Genomic DNA, 25,252 nt, shown 5'->3' with positions numbered 1-25,252 from the left:
GAATTTATTACCACTATTCAACAGCATGCAAAAAGCAATCCATCTGAATTAAATGACATAATCTTGTAAGAATGTCATTAAACAGAAGAACTCATAGTTAAAAACAATGAACTACAAAGAGTTTTAAATCCAGAATAATATTCCACACCTTGATTATCATTAAATACATTCAGAGCTGGAGAGATCTCCAAAGCTTTCCATAAACGTATAGTGCCATCTGCTGAACAGGAGAGCAAGCGCTGGTGAGTTCCACTATAAACCAAGCCCCACACTGCATCCGTGTGGCCTACAAACGCACCTCTTAAGACAGAAGGATCTGTGAACAAATGACACATTTCAAGACAAAATCAAGGTTTTAAGAATAACCGCATTATTAATATAAACTGTTCTAATGCCAGATTTTTGTTTGTTTTAAACCTGCTCTATCTCAACTGCAAAATGCTGGATGACATTGATTGGTCATCTCTCCAAATCTATCAATATACAACAAGCTTATTCTATATCTTTCCCCTAACCCATATAAAATTACTTCCAAACATTATAACTATCTCACATGATTGATCTCTTATCAGGAAATTTGGTTTCACAAGATTCTTGACACATTTTGTTCCTCAACATACCAATTTGTCCAGGTTTTATGTTGAGCTCTAGTACATTCAACAAGCTGAAATGTGCTTTTAATGTGCAAAAATGAGGCCTCCCAAAGTAAGGGACACTCACCGTAGGAATCATAAGGGTCAATATTCACGTTTGTAGTATTCCAGCCCTGGATGAGGCCATCAGTTCCCCCACTGTAACACTGCTCACCACTATTACTCATTACCACACAAAGCACTGGGCTGCTGCAGGAGAAAGGATGTCAAAACAATACTGATTTAGTAAGTTTTCTTTCTAATGGCAGGTTGTACTTCAACCTAATCAACATTACACAAACATATGCAGGTCTGCAAACTGAAATCTCATATGCACAGAATTTTCTGTGTCTCTTGGAAGTGAAGGGCTGGTACACAACATGCGCAAGCACACGCACACACGGAAACAGCAAAGACAGAACTCCTATGTGTTCTCCCCAAACCTATTTTTCAGTAACTGTTGGGAGAGACCATGCCTCATTGTCTAATCCATTCCTATTCATCTGTTGAAGACAATAAGTTGTATGTGTATTGCACAGCACATATAAAATAGAATCATAGAATTGTAGCATTGGAAGGGGCCTATAAGGCCATCGAGTCCAACCCCTTGCTCAATGCAGGAATCCACCTTAAAGCATACTGGCACTAGACAATCTAAAGGAAGAAGGAGCAGTCGTAACAAAGGCTAATGGAATCTAAATCACCACAGGCTGAACTGCAGTATAGATTGCACTACACTGTCAGAGCACAGCTTTTATCACACCACCTCACCCCTTTTGGAAGAAGCAGTTCAATAACCTACTAAATGTGTGTTGAGCTAAGCTCCGGCCACAAGATGAAGCAACCTCATGACTATTGCGTCAACCCAGTTTCTCTCATAACAGGGGTTGCATCAAACACTGCAATGGTTTCTGTGACAACTGAAATAGGTTCCTTCTCTTCTTCAATGTTTACTTACTTATGCGCCCTGAAGGTATATATAGGTTCAACATCAAGAGAGGCACTCCTACACAAAAATAAAAGGAGAATTGCAGGTTCAAAACTTTTAGGACATAAGCCAAGGAAAAAACATTTGATTAAGATATAAACTGATTTAAAGATTTCTAAATCCTCTTTTAGATCAAGATGTCCATTATCACTTCCTGACTCCTTATCCTAGCTTTCTCACATATTATGAGAAACATGTAAGTCCTGCAGGCAAAGACCTCTTGCTCCTGGCAAGTGTGTTATGATGAATCATAATTAACAAAATTTGCAAAGGAATCTTGTCATTATCCTGTTGAAAAGATGCACTTTGAAATAATTAGCAGAGAGTGCTTACAAAATCAATTTAAATGGCCATCAACCACCAATAGCCAAATTCTTTACTGTTTGGGAAGAGAGAGAGAGAGAATATGGGACCTGAAAAGGTGATGAGTACTCACAGATCAATTCTAGTTATGATAATTCTATCACGATAGCTGTTTTAGCTGCTGTAAATACCAACTGACAAAGCCCAACACTCCTGAGGTGTAGGAGAACACTGAACACTATGGTTAAGTTTTACTCAGGCACTATGGCAACTTCTTAAACTTAAAACCATTCCCAAATTTTACTAGCATTGGAGAAAGGAAGCATTTTTTCCCAATCCCCAGCAGCTTCGCAAGTGCCACCTCCCATGTAGTTCTGGAGAGGTGGAGGTGCACAGGGGGCCCTCCAATGGGAAGTCTCCACTGGATCCCAGTTCCCTTCACAAATGTAAGCAGCAGTTCCATATGGGGAGGGCCAAAGTCTGCATCTAACTCTGCATTAGTAGACCATTTCAATAATCCAGTGGAAAATTAGGCTCAAAATAGCCATTCTATTTCTCCAGTGTATATCATAAGCACTTAATCTCCGTGTAACTATACCACACATGACCTTACTTTTTAGCTGGTGAGGTTTTCTGTAAATTCCACATTTTTAATGTATGATCTTCTGATGCTGTAATTAGCACTGGTTCAACTGGATGGAAGGCCAGACCTCTTATTCCATCAAAATGGCTTCTTAAAGTAAACTTGGGATTCCAAGTCTTCCTCAGTGCATCTTTGTTGTTTGCTATCTGTTGTTAAAAAAAATCTATAATTTAGGCAGGGGGAGGGGGAAAATATCAATAGAGACGACGTATTTCCATTCCCTGTTAACAAATGCTTAGCTAGTACTGTGTGTCAGAAAAGGTTAAGTTAAAATGAAGATGTGATTGTTTTTTTCTCTATCTGATGCAATTGTTTCTACTAAAGTAACCCCAAAACAGCAGTTTAAGATTTAAAAAATGGGAACAAGAGCTGAGCAACCTGTACTTTTGCATCTTAGCAGAGTAGTCTGCAACACAGCTTGAGATAACCTCAAGGGAACATGTGTTCGCATTTTAACAATACACAAGATATCTTATTAATAGTTTGAAGGCTTTTGATAAAGTATCTAACTTTAACCATAATTCACTGGTTCCTTCTTGGAATCCATTTATCTTTGTTCTGTACGCTTACCCTTGCCTCCCCTTTCCCATAATAGTGATGCTTATCACCCACATCATTTCACGGATGCTCTTGCTCTCTCTGACCGCCTTTCCCCGCTATTCCATTTGCACAACAGGTTGTTTCTTTAGATATCTGTGAGGTTGTTTTGTCATAGAAACATAGAATAGTAGAGTTGGAAGGGGCCTATATGGCCATTGAGTCCAACCCCCTGCTCAATGCAGAAATCCTTGTCTTGTCCTTAACACATACTGCTCCATGAATTTTATTTATACTTATAAGCCACTTTCCTATCCAAAGGCCATTGAAGCAGCTTACAAATAGATAAAATCCAAAATCACAACATTAAAACACCAAATAAAAAGTGTAAACATAGAGCTGCAGAATCCCTCAGTAAAACACAACAACAAAGCAGGGGCAACAGAATACTCACTGAAGACTGAAAGCCTGGTGAAATAAAATGTACTTCGCAATTCAATGAAAAACCTGTAGTTCTTCATACAGGGCTACACAAACCTCAAGGCGGAGAAAACTCCAAAGCCTGGGCACCACTCTTGAAAAGGCCCTGTCCCAAATAACTGCCAACCGCACCATGGATGGTGGCAGGATGCAAATCAATGTCTCTTCTAATGATCTCAATTGCAGGCAGGCTCACATGGGAGGTGCCCACTTTGAAAAGCCTTCAGAAGTGCATACAAGCAACGGCCAGCAATAAATAAGAACACAAGAAGAGCCATCTGGATCAGACCGAGGCAAGACAATCTTCAAGGAAGGATTTACCTATAAAGGGAATAGACCCCACACCGGGCTCTTTGGGAAATTCAAAGAGCATGTTGAGATTGAGAACATAAGTGTCATGCTGGATCAGAACGAGGGTCCACCTAGTCCAGCATTCAGTTCACACAGTGGCCAAATAGCTGTTGACCAGGAACCCACAAGAAGGACATGGGTGCAACAGCAGCCTCCCACCCATGTCCCCCAGAAACTGGTGTACATAGGCTTACTGCCTCTGATACTGGAGGTAGCACATAGTTATCAGGACTAGTAGCCATTGATCGCCTTCTCCTCCAGGAAATTTTCTAATCCCCTTTTAAAATCATCTAAATTGGTGGAAATTACTAGATCTTGTGGTAGCGAATTCCATAGCTTAACTATTTTCATTTTGTGAAGAAGTTCCCACCAATCAGCTTCATGGGATTAATAACCAGGTCTTGTATTACAAAAAAGCACGTGTGGCTCATTACAGAGCAGCTGCCACCATCCAATATTAAAACAAGTGCCCATCAAAGCACAATCCTGTACAAGAGCATTCTGTACTTAAGGCAGCTTTGATTAATCCAGGGATCAATATAGCATGGGAAATGTACTCATGAAAAATAACTGTCAAACCAACCTGCCCATGCCGTAAGATTTTCAGAGGAGACTCTTCTCCAGATTCCTTTACCAGGAGGTTCCTTGTGTAGGAACGAGGTGGTGCCCCATCTTTGGCATATCCTCCCCATAAAAACTTGATTGCCACCAGCATTCTGATGTCATATTAAAACTTGCTTATTTGCCTAGGTGTTTTAAAGTGTTATGCTGGTTTATGTTTAGTTTGCACTTTTTATGCCTCTAATTTGTTTATATTGTGATATAATTCAAATTGTATTATATTGTGGCATATTTTGGTTTTAATGTCTCTTGCATTTTAAGATGAAAGGTGGTTTAAATTTAATAAATGAATGTAAAAACACCTCATGGAAGCAAACAGCTGCATTCTTATCAGGATATTTACATGGTTGCATGATTTATTCATCGTGCATGTCAGAATTATGCTTCTCCTCAACCAGTCAATGTAGAATGCAGATTTCCAGGAATCTGCTCACTATGGGCAAGCATGTTATTAGGTTTGGCACCTAGCAAAAAGAGGACACAAAGCTCTCCCTCCGACTGCAAAATGAAAGAACAGAGGGACGATTTGCTTATCACTGGCACTGCATACACTGCAAAGCAATTCCAGCCAGGTTATCTCCTAGAGTCTTTGCAAAGAGGGGTGAAGCTGCTGGTAGCCACTCGATGACTGTTTTCCACTTTCTTTAAGAGACAGAAGAGAATCAGACCGTCATCAGACAGGTGGGTTTTTGCGTTTCCCTGTCGCCATGGCCTGCTGCTGTCCCACAATAGTGACGATCTTTTTACACAGGGAGAGAAAGAAGAAGCACCAATGACCACGTGGCCCATTCAGGGGGCGTTTTTAGCGCGCCGCTTTTCCTGCCGACAGCAGGAAAGGGCGGCACATTCTGGTTTTGTTTCGCTTTTAAACAGATTAAAAGGGCTCTATTTTGCGATAGAAAAATGAGCGGAAGGAGCCTGAGGTGGATGTCGTCGTCTAAAGGACACGCAAACTTCTCAAAGTCGGCAGTAGCGAACGTGCGATAAAACGCTCGCCTGATGAAAGAACAATGAAAAGGTTGGAGGAAGAAAAAGAGGTAGAAAAATGGGGAGATGAGAAAAAGAGAATGGAAAAGAGGATGAGGAGAAGATGAGAAGATCAAGGCGCCCACACAATAAGGGGAGGGAAGAAACTTGCAGTGAGCACTATGATTGCGTTGGACAACATTGGATGGACCAGGTGTGCAAATGCTTTTTTACTGATACATTATCCTATAATCTCTGCCCTTCTAAGAACCACCCAGAAGCTTCGGCTATGGGGCGGTATATAAACAATAACAGTTGATCAATGGAGGGCTACTACGAAATAACACTTACATCATACGTCAGCGAATCTGCCTCATTGGCTACTGTGAGGCCTGCCAATTCTCCAAGGCCCAGCTCATTTTCAAGGGCCTCATCTGCTCCCATAATGAAAGATTTTCCAGATGAAGGTGGGAAGGTTAAAGCTTCCACTGAAAGAGAGAAAATACGAGTACATCTGCCATGAACCTAAAACCCACACGTAAATTCAAACGTAGGAAATTCAAAGGGAGTTAACATTTATGAAGAAGTACCAGCAAGATTTGATTGTTGCCAAACAATCTAAAATATAAATCTCTAGGAATCAAACACTCTGTTTCAAAGCAATTCACTACAAAAAGAGGAAACTGTGTATGATTGATTGCACAAATAGTACTGCTAGAAACTTTCAGGGCCTGTTTCTTCATCACATTCTGTGGAGAAATCCTGAATGGTATGTATTTGACTCTTACATATCCACGACATTCCATCATCACAAGGAGAAAAGTAACAAGATAACCTTGTTTAAAATACAATTAAAATACAAGTTTATCGAAACAATTAATATTAGAGTACAAAACAAACCTACAGCAGTACCCCCCCCCCCCGGATAGCCCATTCTTGTTCTTCAGGAAAGAGAAATTTTAAAGCACATCATTAGAAACATTATGAACTCTACTAAAGGCATTTCTTTTAGTAGAGATTTTCTGTGGTGGTACCACTGTTATGGATCCCTCTCTCCAGAGAAATTCATGTGGTGTCAATTTTCCTAAGTTTTCATCATGCACAAAATACATCTACAACAGAAAAGAAAATTTTTGAAGATGTCTACGATATAAAGAAACCAAATTAAATCTTCCTTTTTTATTTATTTATTTATTTATTGCATTTTTATACTGCCCAATAGCCGAAGCTCTCTGGGCAGTTTACAAAAATTAAAAGCATAAAAACCATTCAAAATATAAAACAAACAGTATAAAAGCATAGTGTAAAATGCAATATAAAAGCACAACCAGGATAAAATCGAGCCGCAATGCAGAAATTAATACAGATTGAAAATACAAATTTAAAACAGCAAAGTTTAAATTAAGTTGATAGACTGTTAAAATGCTGAGAAAATAAAAAGTTTTTCACCTGGCATCTAAAAGAGTATAGTGTAGGTGCCAGCCGAACCTCTCTAGGGAGCTCATTCCACAGCTGGGGTGCCACAGCAGAGAAGGCCCTGCTCCTGGTAGCCCCCTGCCTCATTTCCTTTGGCTGGGGGGCTCACAGAGAAGGACCCCTGAGGATGATCTTAGGGTCCGAGCAGGTACAGATGGGAGGAGGCATTCCTTCAGATAGCCTGGCCCCAAGCTGTTTAGGGCTTTGAATGTTGATACCAGCACTTTGAATCAGGCCCAGACCTGGACTGGCAGCCAGTGAAGCTGGAAAAGGACTGGCTATACAACATCTAATACTAGTTTCACATTTTCTTGTGGTTCAGTTTTAGGTGCCAGTTTAGAACAATTCCTTTTACCCCTGCTTTTAATAAATAGTGATGATTGTGTTTTTATTACTGCTCCAGCATTTTTTATTATTTATTACTCCTATTTGGTTTGTGCAACTTTCTGCTTATTTGTTATTTTATGGTTTTGTATTTTATGGGTGAAATCCAATGATGGAAGTTCAGCTCAAATGTACCATCACAATATCTGAGGTTGTGGCAGTTGTGCGCAAAGCCCCCATTTGTGGTTGCGCTGGATCACACAAATTGTGCTTTCATTTGAGCGCTAGTCAACGCAATCTTGCATGTTCTTGAGGAGCTTGTGTAGAGGCGGCCATCAAGTGCAAGCAGATCCTTAAAATTAATAAAATCAAGGCTTTCTTGGAACATATGCTACAGAAAGCCAATAAGCTATTTTACACTGGAACAGTGATGTTAGTTAAAGTGGATTAAGGGGTGGTTCAATAACCACAAATTGACAAGTCCTAAAAAACTTCTAGAAAAGTGAATGTTCTTAGGTTATGGCAATTTTGCTTTCTTGCTAGATAGGGGTATTGCCACAACATCACTTCACTATGTACAAACTAGGTGGTACCTTTCCCACCTCAAAAGTAGTAATGTGAAATGGACGAGATAATCAAAGAAGGTAAAATGCAAGGTAAATGTGATCTTACTTTTGTGTACAAACTATAGGTAAAATGGTTAATAAATTACTTGGTTAGATTAACTGATTAAAAACCCCTTTTATCAATTAAAGGGTTGAACCACCCACCCCGCCAAATAACTAGGTGGAGGAATGGATCAGATTTTTTTTTAAAAAAAATGCCCCAAACATGTATATATATTTGTAACACCAATACTTATAAATAAAAACTGCAGCTGGCAAGCTCCACCTTGACATCCCCCCCACCCCCACTTTGCTCTCAATGCCTTATTTAAAGTTATGCCTGCTATAATAGGCATCATATAAAAACAAAGTCTGCCTCTTATTTCAGAAGCACTGTTTTTACCTAAATACCAATTTGGCAGACCTTCTGAGTGCTAGCAAATTAATTAAGATTTCTTTTATTTATTTATTTATTTATTTTTATTTTCAATATTTATATACTGCTCCCAACCCAAAAGATATTGGAGTGGTGAACAACAAACAATAAAATAATTAAGACAGAATAAAACCACCATATTAAAAATTACATTTTTAAAATAACGAAGTTCTGATAAAAATGTGGCCGGTCATTCAGTGAACGCTCCCTGAAACAACGACGTTTTCAGCAGACATTGGAAGCAATATAACATTGGCGCCTGCCTGAGCCTCCAAAGGAAAGGAATTCCATAGGAAGGGGGCCACCACATCAAAAGCTCTTCTCCTGGTAGACTCCAATCGGACCATCAGTCCATGTGGAACCACCAGGAACATGCCCTTGGATGAACTCAGTGCCTGGGCAGGTTGGCAAGGAAGAAGGCACTCTATTAGGTATCCTGGTCTCAACTTGTTTAGGGCTTTGTACACTAGTACTAGCACGTCAAAAATGGCCCGGTGGCAAACCGATACAAGCTTACACATAAATGTGAGCCTACACATACATTCTATAGCTACATACACACACACACACTCACATGTCTTACCTTCATCTGTCCTGTTTATCTCTTGCTCAATAAGCCGTGAAGTACTGGGTCTCGTGGGTGGCGCAACAGAGGGTTGTAATGCGGGCAGATCATCGACATCTCTCAAATTAGCAAGCATATCTTGAAGTTTTGACCTGTTGGGTCCTAGCCAAAGAAAGTAAAAAAAATTGCAAATGTTTTGTAAACATTAGTAAAAGTACAGTTACCATTAACAGACATGTTATGCCAATACTAATGACAGTGGGTGCTATCTTTAGCAAAAATGTGAATGTGAATCAATTAATGAGTCCTACTTTCAGCAATAACAAAGTTTAAGGCATGAAATGAAATGTGTTGAAAAAGAAGTAATGAAAAATGAGGTTTAGCACGCACAAACACACACACTTTTGTTCACTTTATGGACTTGCATGACAATGTAAAATACATCCAAGTGACAGCAAATGATAAAACAAAAATATTTTTAGTTTTCCAAAAACTGTAACGCTTGTGAATTAAAAAAAATTGCACAAGTTTTGAAACTTTCACAAAATTGTGTTGGACTGCAGCTTTGTTGCGCCACAATCTAAAATGTATGACAGTTACTTTAAAAACAAACAAATAAAAACAAAAATCAAGCAAGAGTCACTGTTTTCGTTCTTCCTGAAACTACATGTGGTGAAGACCCATGCCCTTCTCAACACTTACCTGCATTTTGCTCCATCATTTTCCCACATCCCTGTTTTGACTGTTTTATATAGGACTGAGGCTGAAACATATCTTCGGTAGTTTTTCCTGTTGTAAGTTTAATTAAGAATGGGAAAATATCTTACCCACAGTCCATAACCGTTTCTCCTAATCTAGTAAATACAGCTATTGCTAGGCAGCGTAAAGCATATGTTAACATAGGTCTGAACTTAATACTCTTCACAAGGGCTTTTTACTACAGCCTTGCAAAATCACAGAATGTCCTCACATCAAACATCGTATGCCCCAAAGCCTGCCTTAAATGATGAAAATCCTAAATTGTAACTTATCACTACAAATATTTGCTTCGGAAAAAGTATGTAGGATTTTGCAAGACTGTATATCACTGAAGTGCATGTCTGCAAAAATATACAAAATTCTATAGGCATGTACATTCATAATTGATTAGATTAAAACGATAAAGTCTTTACAGCTGAACATTCCTGTTCCCCCGCCCCTAGAGTTCTACTTCTAAATGTTCTTCCATCTAATCAAACCAGTTCATCACAGTTTCAAGCTACTCTAGAGCTTAAACAGAATTAATGTCTTTAGGGGTGGTTTTGCCCTAAACAGATGCTTAATTTCTTTAATGGCAAAAAGCTACTTGACTTCAGTCAAGTTGTTATTTTTCACAGTAGGAAAAGTTGGGGATGGGGTTAAAATATTTAACTCTAAGGTTCAGAAACAGCTGTACAGTTAGTTTAAAACACAATTTGGTTCCGCACAATTAGTCAAAGAATTTGTAGTTAAAGCTCCAAACACTTCACTTTAAATCTGAACTTTAGTTAGTTTCTCCAGTGGCGAGAAGTTACTTTCAATACCAGTGGTAGCCCTTAGTGTCACACACTGGGGCAATCATTTTGCCCAAGTGCATCACACTAAGGAGCATTAAAAAATTCATGCCATCCCCTGTGCTGCACGTTTTTTTCCTGTTTTAGTCCTGCCCACCTACCAGGTAATTTGCAACTTCCAGTTTTTGGTGTCTCAGGTAGGGAACAAAATCAGAGGATTGTATCTAATGGCTGCATGAGCAGAAGGCAGCTTGAATAACATGAGCTGTTGTGAGGGAGGGAGGAATGGCCCCAAATTGGGCAGCAGAGCCTTGCACAAGTAGTCGCTCCACTGGCATAAGATCTCTCCACCTAATTTGGGTTGATTCCCAACTCACGTGGCAGTTCTATGTGACAAACCCACACTCCTGAGAGCCCTTCGAACCTCTGGAGAGGATTTTGGGGGTGTACAAGGAGCTGCTGGGAGAAGGGAAAGAAAAATGAGCTGCATGAGGTGCATTCTACTTGTGCAACCACTGGATACAAGCCAACTTTATAGATAAGCCGCTAGCAGGCTACAATGTATAGTCAGTGGGCTGCCTTCGGCTGCCTGCAGTCTGGGGTTGTGACACCCAAATGACAAGGCCGATACTTTCATGAACCACAACATTTAACAAGCTTGTAAGGACACAAGTTGGGGGGCTGGAACAGGGGCAAGAGATTACCTTTGGCCAACCCTAACAGGAAATTTGGGAACTAGGTCCATTACTAGGTCCACTAAGTAATGTTAACAACAGGCATAAGAGTTGAATCCATACCCATAGGACATGAGTGTGTATCTCTTCTAAAGTATGTGTTGGGATCTGTGGTTAGGTCTTCCTTTGATCCAAAGTAAAATCTTTGTTAACTGATTTTATTAACTGATTAACTGATTTTAACTGGCTGGCAGAAGCCTTAAAAAGAAAATGTGGGAAGCTGCCAGGAGATCTTGGGAACAGTTCCAGAAGAGTGACTAGCCCTCACACGATAATTTGGAAGAGGACACTCTGTACAGTATTTTGAAGGAATGATTTATAAGGTGACAGGACTGCACCAGGTGCAAGTTACGTGTATTAATGAATATGAAGTGTACCTCCATAATCCCAAACTAATCAATAGGTTTATTTGCCCTCCTTTTTTCAATACCGAGGTGGTAGAATATAAGGAATTGACTAAATGATGAGGCTTTAGAAAAGTACCCGCTCTCAAAAGGCTCCCACTTTTCCTCCTCTGGGAGACCCTCTTCTGGGGAAAATACAGGCAACCCACTAAATGTAACATCTGAGAGACTACCATGGCCTCAGCAGAACCTCACAACCAGCTTGTATGAAGAGTGCTTCTTAGGTTTATAGATATATGGTGAATGAGTATACCAAAATCTGAGCAACAAGATAGACAAATGCATCAAATATTCAGTTTCATCCAAATTCCTGTCTCTAGTATGCCTTTTGCCATTATTCCCATAAGCAATTAATTACCTTTTAACATTACCAAGAATTTTATGTGGTTTTGCATTGTTCTATGTTGGCATAATGATCCAATTATAGTATTTATTAGTCGGAAAATTCTTTATTCTATGAACAAAACAAACCTAACACTAAAAGTCTCAAAATGCAACATGATAAAACCTAGCAATTTAATAATGGGGAGAAGATAATATTTTTGATCAATGTTGCAAACACACAAATAGTTTTAAAAATTAAGCATCTTCTTGCAAATATCCACCTCAATTATTGTGCAATAGTCATTCTTGAATTCACAGAATCCAACTGCTGTGTCTGAAATTAAGCCTGTGACTTCCATATTAAACATATAAAAGGGTTACACTGCATATTTTGAGAGCACAGCTTCCACATAATGGATTTATATTTTAAGAGATGTAACATGGAAAAAGTATGATACGCAGGGCTAGAAATTAAACTGATCCAATTATTTGCCTGGAATAAAACCAACACTCAGCCAAATTAAGCTATATTTGATTAGGACTAACTGATTATACTAAAAGCCTGATAAGACATTATTTTCTATTTCGAGCCCTGCATTCAAATTATGAGGACAGCATGACTTGCATGTAGCAAACATTTAAGATAAACAAGGGTAGAAATTAATTTGTTATCTTTCACTGCTGGTTAAGGGTATGTCCAGACCAAAGATCTTCTGCTGTAGTATTTTTAGATCTTGATTTCCCTCATTTCTTGTGCTACTCTTTACAGGTTTGTAGTCTATCCACATTTCCACCAAGAACAATGGCCTTGGCTTTTGTCTAAAGGACTGCAATGTTCATAACATCACACAACCCTCTTTACTTTGTTTAGGAGGAGTTGCCTCATGATTCCCACAAGAAAATTAACATGAAAGTAGCAAGCTCTGTGATGGGATCCAGAGAGCTACCTCAGGTTAGCACAAATGACTTTTTCAACTCCTCTCAACTTCTAAAGTGTTTTGCCACACATATAACTGGGGGCTGTTCAAGAATTAAGCAAGTTCAAAGCATCCTTCGGCACATGGAAATAGCTGAACAATTTTTTAGAACCTGGTTGTAATGTCTACTGTAAATGGGCACAACATTAAACCAGCTTTAAAAGGAGAGAAGCTAGCATCCATTTACTGAAATACTGACTTCTGCGCAAAGAATCACAGATCATACAATGAAGCAAAGGCTCCATAATCCCTCTGCAATACTGCTAGGTATCGAAGTCATGCAAAATTGGCTGGTTTGGACAATCCTTAGCAAGAAGTGTTTTATGATAGCCAAAAATATTTACTAATTGATATCCTCCCCCACCCCCCGCCACTTTACTTTATCCAGCTGGATAAAAGCAATATTCCCAACAGCTTTGGATTTTAAGTAGCATTAATTTCCACCCCTGGTAACTGAGAAGAGGAAAGCAGTTGGGAGCAGCAAAGTAAAAGAGTAAGTAGTTTGAGGAAAACATTGAAAGAAAGATATTATTGGCGAAGTAAAGAGGCAGGATTTGTGAATTTTAAGGTGCAATGTTTTCCACTTACTCTTCACCCCCTTTTTCCCCTTGCGCTCCTTTTTGTATTGTTCCTTCAGTTTGGTTATTACTCCCTGGTCCACATTCCAGGCTTCAGGCATGAGACACTGGTCTTCCTTTTCTAGACAAAGTAAAACAAATGAAACATTCTCTTTATGTCATTTAATATATATTTATATATGGTACTGAAAAAATGACATAAAATCATCTATATATTTTTAATATCAACAATAAAAAAGGCTGCAATTGAAGACCAAACTAGAAAAAGATGATCTCACACATGTGGGTTGAGTGCCCTGACAGAGCAGTCCTTCGGAACCTTCTAGAGCTGAGCAGAGCTTTAGGTGGGAGTCCCACCCCCACCCTCCCCTACATATGCTCCTGGCATGGCTTCTGACTCCTACTCCATTCCTTTTTGTTCACCACAGCATTAGCAGCATTTGGAACTTTCTCCATATTCACAGTGTCTTCTCACTTCTGTTTTTCCCCTCTCAGGGACTGCTAGGCAGAGGATTTTCCTCCAGCTTTTCTTTCATCAGTCTAGTTCATTGTTGTTCTCTTTTTCCCCCCTTCACAGGTCTATGACCTCCATGGCTTCCTTCAAGAAGTGTAGCTGTTGTGGTGGGAAATTACCACTACTAGTGCTTCTTTTGTTTAGGCAAGGGATATTCAGTTGATTCCTGCCTCAGGGTTCACACTCAGCGCCAGTAATCCTGGTCAGTCCCGAAACTTCAGCACCAGTGGTTGAGGCTGGAAAGGTTAAGCCAACAAAGGCCCATGCCAAGCTCCCTTCAGCTAAGCCAGCAATAGGACCAAAAAATAAGACAATGGCCTATAGATCAAATCCACTGACAAACCTACAATGTTGCCTCTTCAAGCTCCACCACCATATCTGCAGTCCCCCACTCCTTTCTTGGAGAAATGTCAACCTCCAGTTCACCTCTCATTGGACAAGGTTCACTATATGGGATCGGTATCAGAAGGTGAAACCATGGGAAGTTCCCAACCAACAACAATTTGTACGTCTGTTTCCAGACACAGACCACCCTCATCCTCACCACGTAGGCACCACTCCTGTTGAGCATGGTCTCCTTGAGATCAAGAGGTCTCCCTTACTTTGTCAGCTCCTTTGGGAAGTTTTCTTCACCACCACTGTGGCCTTCCCTGGTATGATTGATATTGCCCACACTGCATTCAATTCCTTCCATCTCACTATTACAAGGCCATGCAGTAGCAAGGCCCAATGCAGAAAGTACCCAACCATATGTGAGGAGGTCACCTCTACCTCCCACTATCTTCCAGAATGCCCTTCTCCTGGAAGTACTGGTGACTATCTAGGGAGCCATGGTTTCTTTGTCTATAACTACAGTATCATAGTCCCCAATAACAACCACAATAAACACACCAAACCTCAGGAGCTAGCACAGAAGCCTGAGGCTCTGCCACACTTGGGAGATCACCCTTCAGGAAAGGACAACTATTGTTCAGACTTGTGTTCCCCTACATCTGTGTAGCTCTCAGGACATGGCAGTCAAAAACCAGAACACTCTTTCCCTTATGGATGATGTATGACCCTATGCAAAACAAATTCTCCAGGTGGAGTCCTTAGGCCTAGAAATAACAGTGGCTCCAGTCTTCAAAGGGATCAACCAGGTCTGGCCCCACCAGTAACAATATTGATGTTACCTATCCTGCTCCAAATTAATTAAACTATCATGGACAACTCTCCATTATGCCACCAACTTCCAGAAGGCTTGAAAACCTCTACAGAGCCCAGGAGATAAGTGCTCCTTTCTCTTCACACAACTGACTCTGAACTTGATAACTGTCAAAGCCTCTCAGACTAAGGGCCGACAGAATCCCTATCTCTCTCCAGTCAACATCAAAGAATGGAAGTTGGACTTCATGGACCGTAAAATATACTCCACAGCCATTATCGCACTCAGGGTGGCAGCCTACCAGTAATTCTTGTGGGAAAAGGCAGTGACCGTCTTTGACTGACTCCTCAATGATATTAAGAACTTGGCAATGACTTTTCAATCCAAAGCTCACAGATTGGCAGGCCAACAGATCAACACAGCCAGTCACATGGCCGACTGCAGCTCCAAGCAATTGCAGTAGCCACCTCATTATGTCATCATGCATGGCTCAGCACAGCATTTGATGGAGAGGGACTTCTCAGCACCTCCACAAATTCAACACTGGACCATTCAAAAGATGGAGACTTCTGCCCGCAGGATGGGAATGGCATCACAATCCTCATCAGCCTCCACATAACCCTCAACCAGATTGAAAGCCCCAGGGATCCACTAAGTGCCTGTCAAAATCAATCTTGAGCAGGGTATTCAGTCTAAGACTCTGTTTCAAGCTGTTCCACAAGAAATATTGCCAACCCTCAAGGGAAAAGCACCCCGACAAATCAAAACAGCATCTCTGACTTGCATGAATGAGTCCTACCACACAACCCCCCATTTTCCAACCATCTCAGACCATTCCTGTTGACATGCCAATCCATCACCACAAATGCTTTTGATTGTCTAGGAGTTATACTATTGCGGTTGAACAGACTCCACCCATGGGAACCTTCTGCACTACTCATTCCAACTCCACAGTTATGGAAGAAATTACTACAGAATAAGCTTATCAGCTTCTTTTCCCAATATTTCACTGTACACCCCCCAAAAAAACGGAGGCCTACGCCCCATACTTGATTTATACGACGTCAACTGCTGCTATATTAGACCCAGGAAATTCCAGATGACTACTCTTTCTTCAATACTTCCTCTACTTTGCTTCAGAGATTTCCACGGTGGATTCCCAAATCACTATCCACCCCGCATTGTATTGTTTCCTCTTGTTGCCCTCAGCAAGAAATATTTCCAATTCAAGGCGCTTCCAGTTGGCCCTGCCAATGTGCCAACAGTCTTCCCAAAATGCATGACCATAGTGGCCGCACTTCTCCAATTGCAGGGAATAGTTGTCTTCACATTTATGGATGATTGGCTCTTCAATATCCTTTTCCAGGCCAACATCAAGGCTGCCTTAGATCTTTTAAGCTCTGTGGGCCTCCAGGTCAACAAGGATCTCATCCCCTCTCAAACCTGTCAGTTCATAGGAGCTCTTCTGGACCACACAGGCTCATGCCTACTTACCCACTTACAGAGCAGATATGCTGAGATAATTGGCAAGAAATATCAACTCCTGCCTCCAGTCCCGAGCAGAAGCCATCCTGCTCTGGGCAAGCGTAAAACACATATGTGTGAGTTCATAGATGGCCACTTGAAGAACTACAGTTACAGGTAAGCAGCCTGTCCTTCCTGTATCTTAAACTATCCAATCTGACTGCTTTATGTGGGGCCAACCCCAAATCAGATCATTTAATATGATCAGAGTCATAACTAATTCCATTGTACTGAGTTAAAAAAGGAATCAACATTGCAGCTCCCAAAATGTATTGGTACTCCTGTTTTGGGGCTTACTACAGAAAGAAGCCTGCATAATCACCAGCAGCTGCCAGACAGGGAATACATGGAATTGCCTATTTATTAATTTACACTATTTATATACCGCTCCCCATTCAAAATTTCAGAGCGGTGTGCAAGATAAAATAAAATAAAAACAGAATAAAAACACATTAAAATAATTTCTTTTGAAAAGCAAAATGCAAAGTGAACCGTGGCTGGTCATCAAGGGAAGGCTTCCTGGAACAACGGCGTTTTCAGGAGGTGCCAAAAGGAATACAAAGTTTCACATTAACATGTGCAAGTTGCAGACACATGACATTGTTTTACCAAGATGTTGTGTATGTTGTAACAAATGGGCATGTGAAGCCATTGAAAAATCTTGAACTGGTGCTGCAATGAAAAGTATCAATAGCACTAGGAAGATCCTTGATATTCTTACACATTCTAATCTAGGCAATGATGTCAGCTGCATGTCACACTCCCATCTGACCACTTCACATACTCATATTTGCTGCCCTATTTGCCGATTTACTTATTTATTTATTTATTTATTTAAAGTACTTTTATGCCACTCCTCAGCCAAAAACAGGCTCCTGAAGCGGCTTACAATCAGTATCAACAAGCTTATAATCTAAAAAGACACACACGGAAAAGGGGATGACAAGGGGAAAGGAAAGGAAAAAATTAAGCAGTTTTCAGCAGGGTTGGTGAAACAGCCCTGCTTCGACTCTCATCTCTTGAAAGGGAGGAGAAGATTCCAACTGGAGCAGGCCTTGATATTCCCTTTGCCTGCTCCTGTCTTCCTTGCTTCTCCTTCTTTCCCACAGGGCAGTTGAGTCCAAATGGAGCAGGCTTTGATATTCACTTGGCCTGTTTCTGTCTCCTCACTCCTTCTTAACAGCAGGGCAGTTGTTGTCAGTCATGTATGCACACGTATGTGTGCGAGTCCAAATTGAGCAGGCCCTAACATTCCCTCAGCCTGCTCCTGTCTCCCTCATTCCTTCTGGAATCCAAGAAACTAATGTTAAAATGGAGTCTGTGGCCTATTCTGACCCCAGGGCTTTAATGCTGAGGAACATCGAGGAGCAGAACATCACTTCTATAAGGAGAGACCATTGACTGAATTATTGTTTCCTGCTTTGCCAACCACTGGTATGTACAAATGTTTGACTACAGTGTTTTAATACTGGGTCATCTCTTACCTTGGTTCACAGCTAGTCTCCATACAATATATGCTTAAGACACTGCATCCGCTGTGTACTTGAAGAGTTAGCAGTTTTTTATGGTACTTAAATAATATCCCAAGGGAAAAAAACCATGTTCCCCTATAAAATAGTTTGCTGAGTTACAGCCTGCAATTAATCCAAGCTATAAAAAGTAGGCAATCCCTTCAACAAAAATATTTCTTCACATAAAATAAAGAAAAAGTGGGCTTCATAAGGCCTGACTCCCTCAAGCAGTAGGATTTTTCTAAGGTTACTGCAATCTCAGCATAAACTGTTGGTTTAACCAAGTTCTTGCATTTTTGACAAGTTCTTTTTTACTTCCTTACCCCAGTCTGTACCATCTCCTGAACTTCTAGATTCTCCATCTCCTTCATCAGATGTAGCCAAGAAATCAAACTCCTTCAGGGCTTCTTCAGTATCCCTGTCTTCACTGTTATCAGACACTGCCCTCTTCCTCACAATCTATGAAGAACAGAAAATGAAACTAAAAATGAGATAAATGTTATTATTCTCCTTTGCACCCCGTTAATCTGGCACGGAAAGGGCTGAATAATTTTTGCTAACAAAAGACTGACAAAGTTACTTCAAACTGCAGTTCGCTAATTTGATGTGGATTGGTTGAATAGTCTGAATGAGGGCTTTGGAGAACTACAAGACAACCCTCTAAAAGACCCCAGACTCATATTTAAGATTTCATACTTAAACTTATATTCTAGACACCTGACCCATGGCAAGCTGACACCTGACCAGCCCCTAAAATTGTGATTTGATGCTAAGTAATGTTGTGGCATTACAATGCGTCTAGCTAAGATTGAAGGAAGAGAGAAAATGCAGCTGCAGATGGCTTCTGTAGAAAAATAGCAGGCTCACAGTGAACTGTCCTGGCTGATCAGTGGCGGAACTGACGCATGCTCAGAGGCCAACTAAAAACCCCTGCTAAAGCAGATTGTGTGGTTCACCTGCTTAGTAAGTGATGCTGAAGCATGTCTTTTCTTGAAGCCTATTGGTTTGGGCAGTCATAACAATAAGCACAGACAGAGGTGTTAAGGTATATGTGACCAAAGATGACCATAAGTTCAAGGATGATTAACCAGGGAGAAACATATCAATCAAGATAACATGCCCATATAGTAAACCTTTAGCAACATTTTAGGTAGTTTCAGATTAAGCCATTAAAGATAGAGCCAGAGATGTTCCCAAAACATGTGGTCAAAAAACGTGAGACTTCTAATTATCGAATGGGTGGTTTAATCACCCACACACCTCATTTTTTGACTGGAAGATTATTATCTCATCACTCATTAGAGACCCCACCTCTGGCCAGAACAAGTATAAAAAGCATAGCAAGAGCTCTTAGTTACTATTTCTGCTGCTTCACTTTGCTCCCTCGTTGCTTTGTCTCTGATCTTCTCTGGACCATTGGACCCAAAGATTTGGGTAATGGACTTCTTTAGAACCTTATACTTTAGAACTTGAACCCCTTAAGTCCAGAAACATTTTTGTATAGAACACTTTAATTTTAACTTACAGACTTTGATTTTCCCAGTCTAACTTCTACATAGGTGTCAAGTTTAATTCTTTGCAGTCCTAGAGGATTTTAGTAATGCTTTAATTTAGCTTTTTACATTCAAGTAGTGTGCAGGAGGAAGTCAAGGAGAAGTTAGAAATTCTAGCATGTTTTAGTGTAGCTTTATAAGCCAAGAGCATGCAGGAGTGTGAAGAGGTAGAGTCATATTATCTAAACAACAATGCTAAAAACCTCAATTTGCTTGCTATATTTGAAGTATCAGCTTATGGGAGGAGCCGTAGCTCGGTGTGATAGAGCATATGCTTTGCATGAGAAGGTCCCAGGTTCGATCCTGGGCATCTTGAGGAAGGGTTGGAAAAACTCCTGCTTAAAGCCCTGGAGAGCCGCTGCCAGTCTGTCTCGACAATACTGGGGTAGATGGACCAATGGTTTGACTCAGTATAAGGCAGTTTCCTATGTTCCTAATCCTTTTAGTTAATCTTAAATTTATGTTACATTCTCTTTTGCTGCTAATAATGTAATCATAAAGAAGTTTCCAAATTATTCTCATGTAACCAACAAACTAATTCTATTAATTATTTGTAATTTTCTTAAATAAAGTGCATTTTGATTTACTTCATAGAATCATAGAATAGTAGAGTTGGAAGGGGCCTATAAGGCCATCGAGTCCAACCCTCTGCTCATTGCAGGAATCCACCTTAAAGCATCCCTGACAGATCCTCTTGAAGGCCTCTAGTGTGGGAGAGCCCACAACCTCCCTAGGTCATTGGTTCCATTGTCATACTGCTCTAGCAGTCAGGAATTTTTTCTGATATCCAGCCAGAATTTGGCTTCCTGTAACTTGAGCCCATTATTCCATGTCCTGCACTCTGGGATGATTGAAAAGAGATTCTGGCCCTCCTTTTGAGTATAGCGATGTTTTCCTGTTTAGACTTTGCTTGGTTAATAACAGGAGTGTCTCAAAACCAAATAGGAACAAATTAACACCACCACCCATGTAAGCAAGCAAGCAAGGAATAAATTATTATTATTATTATTATTATTATTATTATTATTATTATTATTATTATTAAAATAGAAGGATATATGGATTGCTTCTCATTTAAATCTAATTGAAGTAATGAATGCATTATTCAGATGTTCTGGCTAGGGTGGATGGGAGTTGAAGGTCAAACAATGTGGAGGGCTACAAGTTCCCCACTTAATATTATCTTTGCAACACTGAGGAATTTGTTCAGAGCAGTGTATAATCTGTATTTGCATCATGTAAACTGCAGATTTTAGAAGCTAGAAGGAAGCCACACTGAGCTTCTAATTGACCAGTAAGTAGTGAATTGAGTATACCTGCCTAGCTCCTTTTCCTTTCCTATTATTAGTTTAGCTTTCATACAATTTATTCAAATTTTAGAAATCTTTCTTGGCCTCCTATACCAATTTCGTTAGACTGGTTTGCAAATGAATGTGCTACAAATAAGTTCTTGCACTCTGCCCACAGATAAAGGTATCTTTATGTATACATATTTTTGTCATTCAAGATATTTCAGTTCCCTTCACTGCAAGCTTCATTTTACTATTAGAGTTCTCAGCCCACCGTTGAAGTGTCCATGATTGTTCTCTCTCTCCCATCAATATCTTCATCTTCATCTTCATCGCTAAATTCTGCAGCAGCATTTTCAAGGAATTTAAATGTCTCTAGCAGAGAGGCAGAGTCTGTCAAATCTGGTTTCCTAGATAAAAATTAGAACAGCAACACAAGTTATTTTGTCTCTGCTTGTTTCTATTCATAATATTGTATTCAACATAACAACAACATATATTAAAATTATATAATTCTTCACTGGATCTGCACTTTCAAATTCATAAATACATATAGTAATATATGGTAACAACTAGGGGATATAATATTACAGATTGGGTTGGGTCCACAGATCTATAAGTTGAGTCTTCATCTCACTGAAGAAAGGAGGAAGGAATTTTTTGCTGATCCCTCCTGTACTACCTAAAAGCTACTCCAGAGGTATGGAAGGCACCACAGAAGACTACTAACCAGGGGGTGGGGGGAGAAGGCAGACTGGATAAGATTGCCTCTGGATTAGCTTCTGCTTGATCTTGAGCCCTTCTACTCTGGATCCAAGTCCTTAAATTTACCTACCATGCTTTAATTACTAGACTGATTTATCACATTTTGGTATCCACTGTGAAATTGCTTTAAAATAAAATAAAATAAAATAAATAAAAAGGGTGAATGCATATACACAGCCACTATCAGCATTACTTTTGGAAAGGAACACATATAGCTCCATGACTTCCAACAGTGCTTCTATTATTAAAGAGCCACAGCAAAGTTCCCACTTCTGTACCTGAAATCCTCTTCTTTTTGTCTTGAGATTGGAGAGTAATGTCTTCACTGATATAGTTAGATGTTTAAGTCTCTAGATGTTTCAACATTACAATTTTAGATTTTTTGGAAAAAATTAAAATCAACTTGCTGGGTTCCATGCTTCCCTATTCACAAAGAAAGGGATCTTCTTGGGCAAGAAAAAAATAACTGAAGCCACAAATACAGCCCCCAAAACACCTCTCCTTACTAAGAGGCTCTCCCAATAAAACTACTAGATGTCACTCAGCAACTTTTAAATTCATGATCTAGATAGTATAAAAACATACACACCACAACTAGATGGAAAATTCAGAAAATCTAGGCTCATCACAAACTTTGCTCAATCAAGAGTTTCAGTAATTTTATTCTTGAATGTGCACAAAGATTATAAACTACAACCCTCTCATAATTAACCCTTCACTTTATCCTAATTATTATGTAACATTAAAATTGGAGTGGATGGGCAAGTATTATCTCTATATTGCAGTCTTACAATTTTTTTTTTTAATATAGCCTGAAATGTAATAGGAGGTTGTGCGTGTATCAGAGGCCATGTAGACAAGGTATTTTTCACTATGTTATCCAGAACAATAACACAGGGGGAAAGGTAGCATTAATGTCATATCAATCAAAGTCATTTTAGAAGACTGCAAAGGAGCCCAAGTGAAGCCCATTGCCACTAAAAATAACCAAAGCTACTATTTCTGAAAGCTATCCCTATGTCATATTATTAAGATATTAACAGGACTGACAGTGCAATACTATGCATGTCTAAGTAGGTCTCAGACATAATCCCTACTGTTCAATGGAGCTTCTTCTCAAGTTGCAGCCTAAGTATTTCAGAAAATGTAGGGGGCCAGACACAAAGTCAATTTATACATTCCTTTCTGTAATTAACCAGTACCATACTGCAGAAACATCACATCATAATCTTATTCATATATCCTTGAAAGTATGTCTGGTAGATTACAACTACCTTTCCTAAGGTATGCCTATCTAGCATCCACATACTCAACTTAACATTTAAATGGGATCTATGCACATAGGACCCTACACACACAAATTTTAGAATTAAGGATACATACATTGCCTACATACATTGGAAATTGAGCTCCAACAATTATTATGTGAACATGAAGACAGCCCAGAGATGTGACAGCTACACACAGGGAAATTCCATTCCCCCACAACATGTAGACGTCACACTTTTACAGGTATATGTGAATGGAGGACATGAGGAAACAGCAATCACATAACAGTATGTCATAGAGGTTGTATTCAAACAACTAGCTAGAAGTTATGAACACATTCTGAATTCTCTTCTATAGACGCTGCACAAGAGATTATGCAAATTAAATTTGGAATATTTACAAAACGGCTTTTACAGGTAGTTTATATCTACTGTCTAAATAATCATGAATATTGCAACATGTACTGAATGTCAATGTTGAAAATTAGATCACCCAATAAAGTCCAGGAAATTGTCATAAAGTAGATCTTTTAAAGGGAATAGTCATATACCACATATACTACACCCACTTACACTTGCTGGATTTTATTTATTTTATTTATTTATTACATTTCTATACTGCCCAATAGCCGGAGCTCTCTGGGCGGTTCACAAAAATTAAAACCATTCAAAGTATAAAACAACAGTATAAAACCATAATATAAAATACAATATAAAAGCTCAACCAGATAAAAACAGCAGCAATGCAAAATTACAAATTTAAAACCATGTTATTTAAAATTTATAGATTGTTAAAATGTTGGGAGAATAAAAAGGTCTTCACCTGGCGTCTAAAAGCATATAATGTAGGTGCCAAGCGAACCTCCTTAGGGAGCTCATTCCACAGCAGAGAAGGCCCTCCTCGTGGTAGCCACCTGCCTCACTTCCTTTGGCAGGGGCTCGCGGAGAAGGACCCCTGAGGATGACCTTAGGGTCCGGGCAGGTACATATGGGAGGAGGCATTCCTTCAGATAACCTGGCCCCAAACCGTTTAGGGCTTTAAATGTTAATACCAGCACTTTGAATCGGGCCCGGACCTGGACTGGCAGCCAATGAAGCTGGAAAAGGACTGGCGTAATGTGGTCTCGTCGGCCAGTCCCTGTTGTTAAGCGTGCTGCCCTGTTTTGTACCAGTTGAAGTTTCCGGACCGTTTTCAAAGGCAGCCCCACGTATATCGCATTGCAGTAATCCAAACGAGAGGTTATCAGAGCATGGATAACTGTAGCTAGGCTATCTCTGTCCAGATAAGGGTGCAGCTGGTATATCAACCTAAGCTGATAAAAGGTGCTCTTTGCCACTGAGTTCACCTGTGCCTCAAGTGACAGTTCTGGATCCAAGAGCACCCCCAAACTACGGACCCGATCCTTTAGGGGGAGTGCAACCCCGTCCAGGACAGGGAAAACATCACCTCGCCGGACAGATGAACCACCCGCTAACAGTACCTCCGTCTTGTCTGGATTGAGTCTCAGTTTGTTAGCTCTCATCCAGTCCATTACCGTGCCCAGGCACTGGTTCAGAACAGCCACTGCCTCACCTGGGTTTGATGAAAAGGAAAGGTAGAGCTGGGTATCATCCGCATATTGATGACACCTCAGTCCACATCTCCGGATAACCTCCCCCAGCGGCTTCATGTATATGTTAAACAGCATAGGGGATAAGATAGAGCCCTGTGGAACCCCATGGCTTAGGTGCCACGGCACAGAGCAATAATCCTCCAGCACCACCTTCTGGAATCAGCCATCCAAGTGGATGAAGGGGGTAACTATTAATTGTTGCACAGAACAACTGTCAATTAAAAAAATTGAACTCCTGTCAATTAAAAAAAATCTCAGGTCTAAGGTATATTTTCTCTGTAATTTGTTGTCTGATTTGTGGATGTGGGGAGGAACAGACACAGCACAATCACTAAATCATCAGAGAAGTTATGAAAGGGGGAAAATAATCTGATAGAGAACTACAACTTTTATTATTTCTGTTTTCTGGAATACAACCCAATTCTCCAGTTTAAGACCTCATTGATACTACCTTGATATAAGACATTTAAGCCTTCAATCCCAGCCCTGTGGATTTATGCTCCAATTTTACATTTTAAAAATAGTTTACAATATTAAATAGGGTTGAGCCAAAATGGCAGAGAGATTTCATAAATGTTTTCATGCCCAACCTGCA

General features: G+C 40.0%; 1 protein-coding gene across 3 annotated transcripts in view; it reads right to left on the bottom strand.

Annotated features, from left to right (window-relative positions):
* The window catches only part of STRN (striatin), a 61,279-nt gene that overhangs the window by 10,200 nt on the left and 25,827 nt on the right, over nucleotides 1-25,252 (bottom strand). The window contains exons 6-15 of one of the 3 annotated variants that reach the window (XM_063124273.1): nucleotides 21,286-21,421; nucleotides 18,493-18,628; nucleotides 13,487-13,597; nucleotides 9,630-9,716; nucleotides 8,946-9,089; nucleotides 5,873-6,009; nucleotides 2,537-2,712; nucleotides 1,591-1,638; nucleotides 721-842; nucleotides 149-316 (exon numbers count right to left, since the gene is read on the bottom strand). In XM_063124273.1, coding sequence (XP_062980343.1) covers nucleotides 149-316; nucleotides 721-842; nucleotides 1,591-1,638; nucleotides 2,537-2,712; nucleotides 5,873-6,009; nucleotides 8,946-9,089; nucleotides 9,630-9,716; nucleotides 13,487-13,597; nucleotides 18,493-18,628; nucleotides 21,286-21,421 — 1,265 coding nt within the window. The remainder of the gene's footprint in view (nucleotides 1-148; nucleotides 317-720; nucleotides 843-1,590; nucleotides 1,639-2,536; nucleotides 2,713-5,872; nucleotides 6,010-8,945; nucleotides 9,090-9,629; nucleotides 9,717-13,486; nucleotides 13,598-18,492; nucleotides 18,629-21,285; nucleotides 21,422-25,252) is intronic. The other 2 variants (XM_063124274.1, XM_063124275.1) reach the window with 2 other exon arrangements.

Source organism: Elgaria multicarinata, chromosome 4 (genome assembly GCF_023053635.1).
Source record: "Elgaria multicarinata webbii isolate HBS135686 ecotype San Diego chromosome 4, rElgMul1.1.pri, whole genome shotgun sequence".
Classification (NCBI taxonomy): Eukaryota; Metazoa; Chordata; class Lepidosauria; order Squamata; family Anguidae; genus Elgaria; species Elgaria multicarinata.
This window is presented reverse-complemented; position numbering and strand designations above follow the sequence as displayed.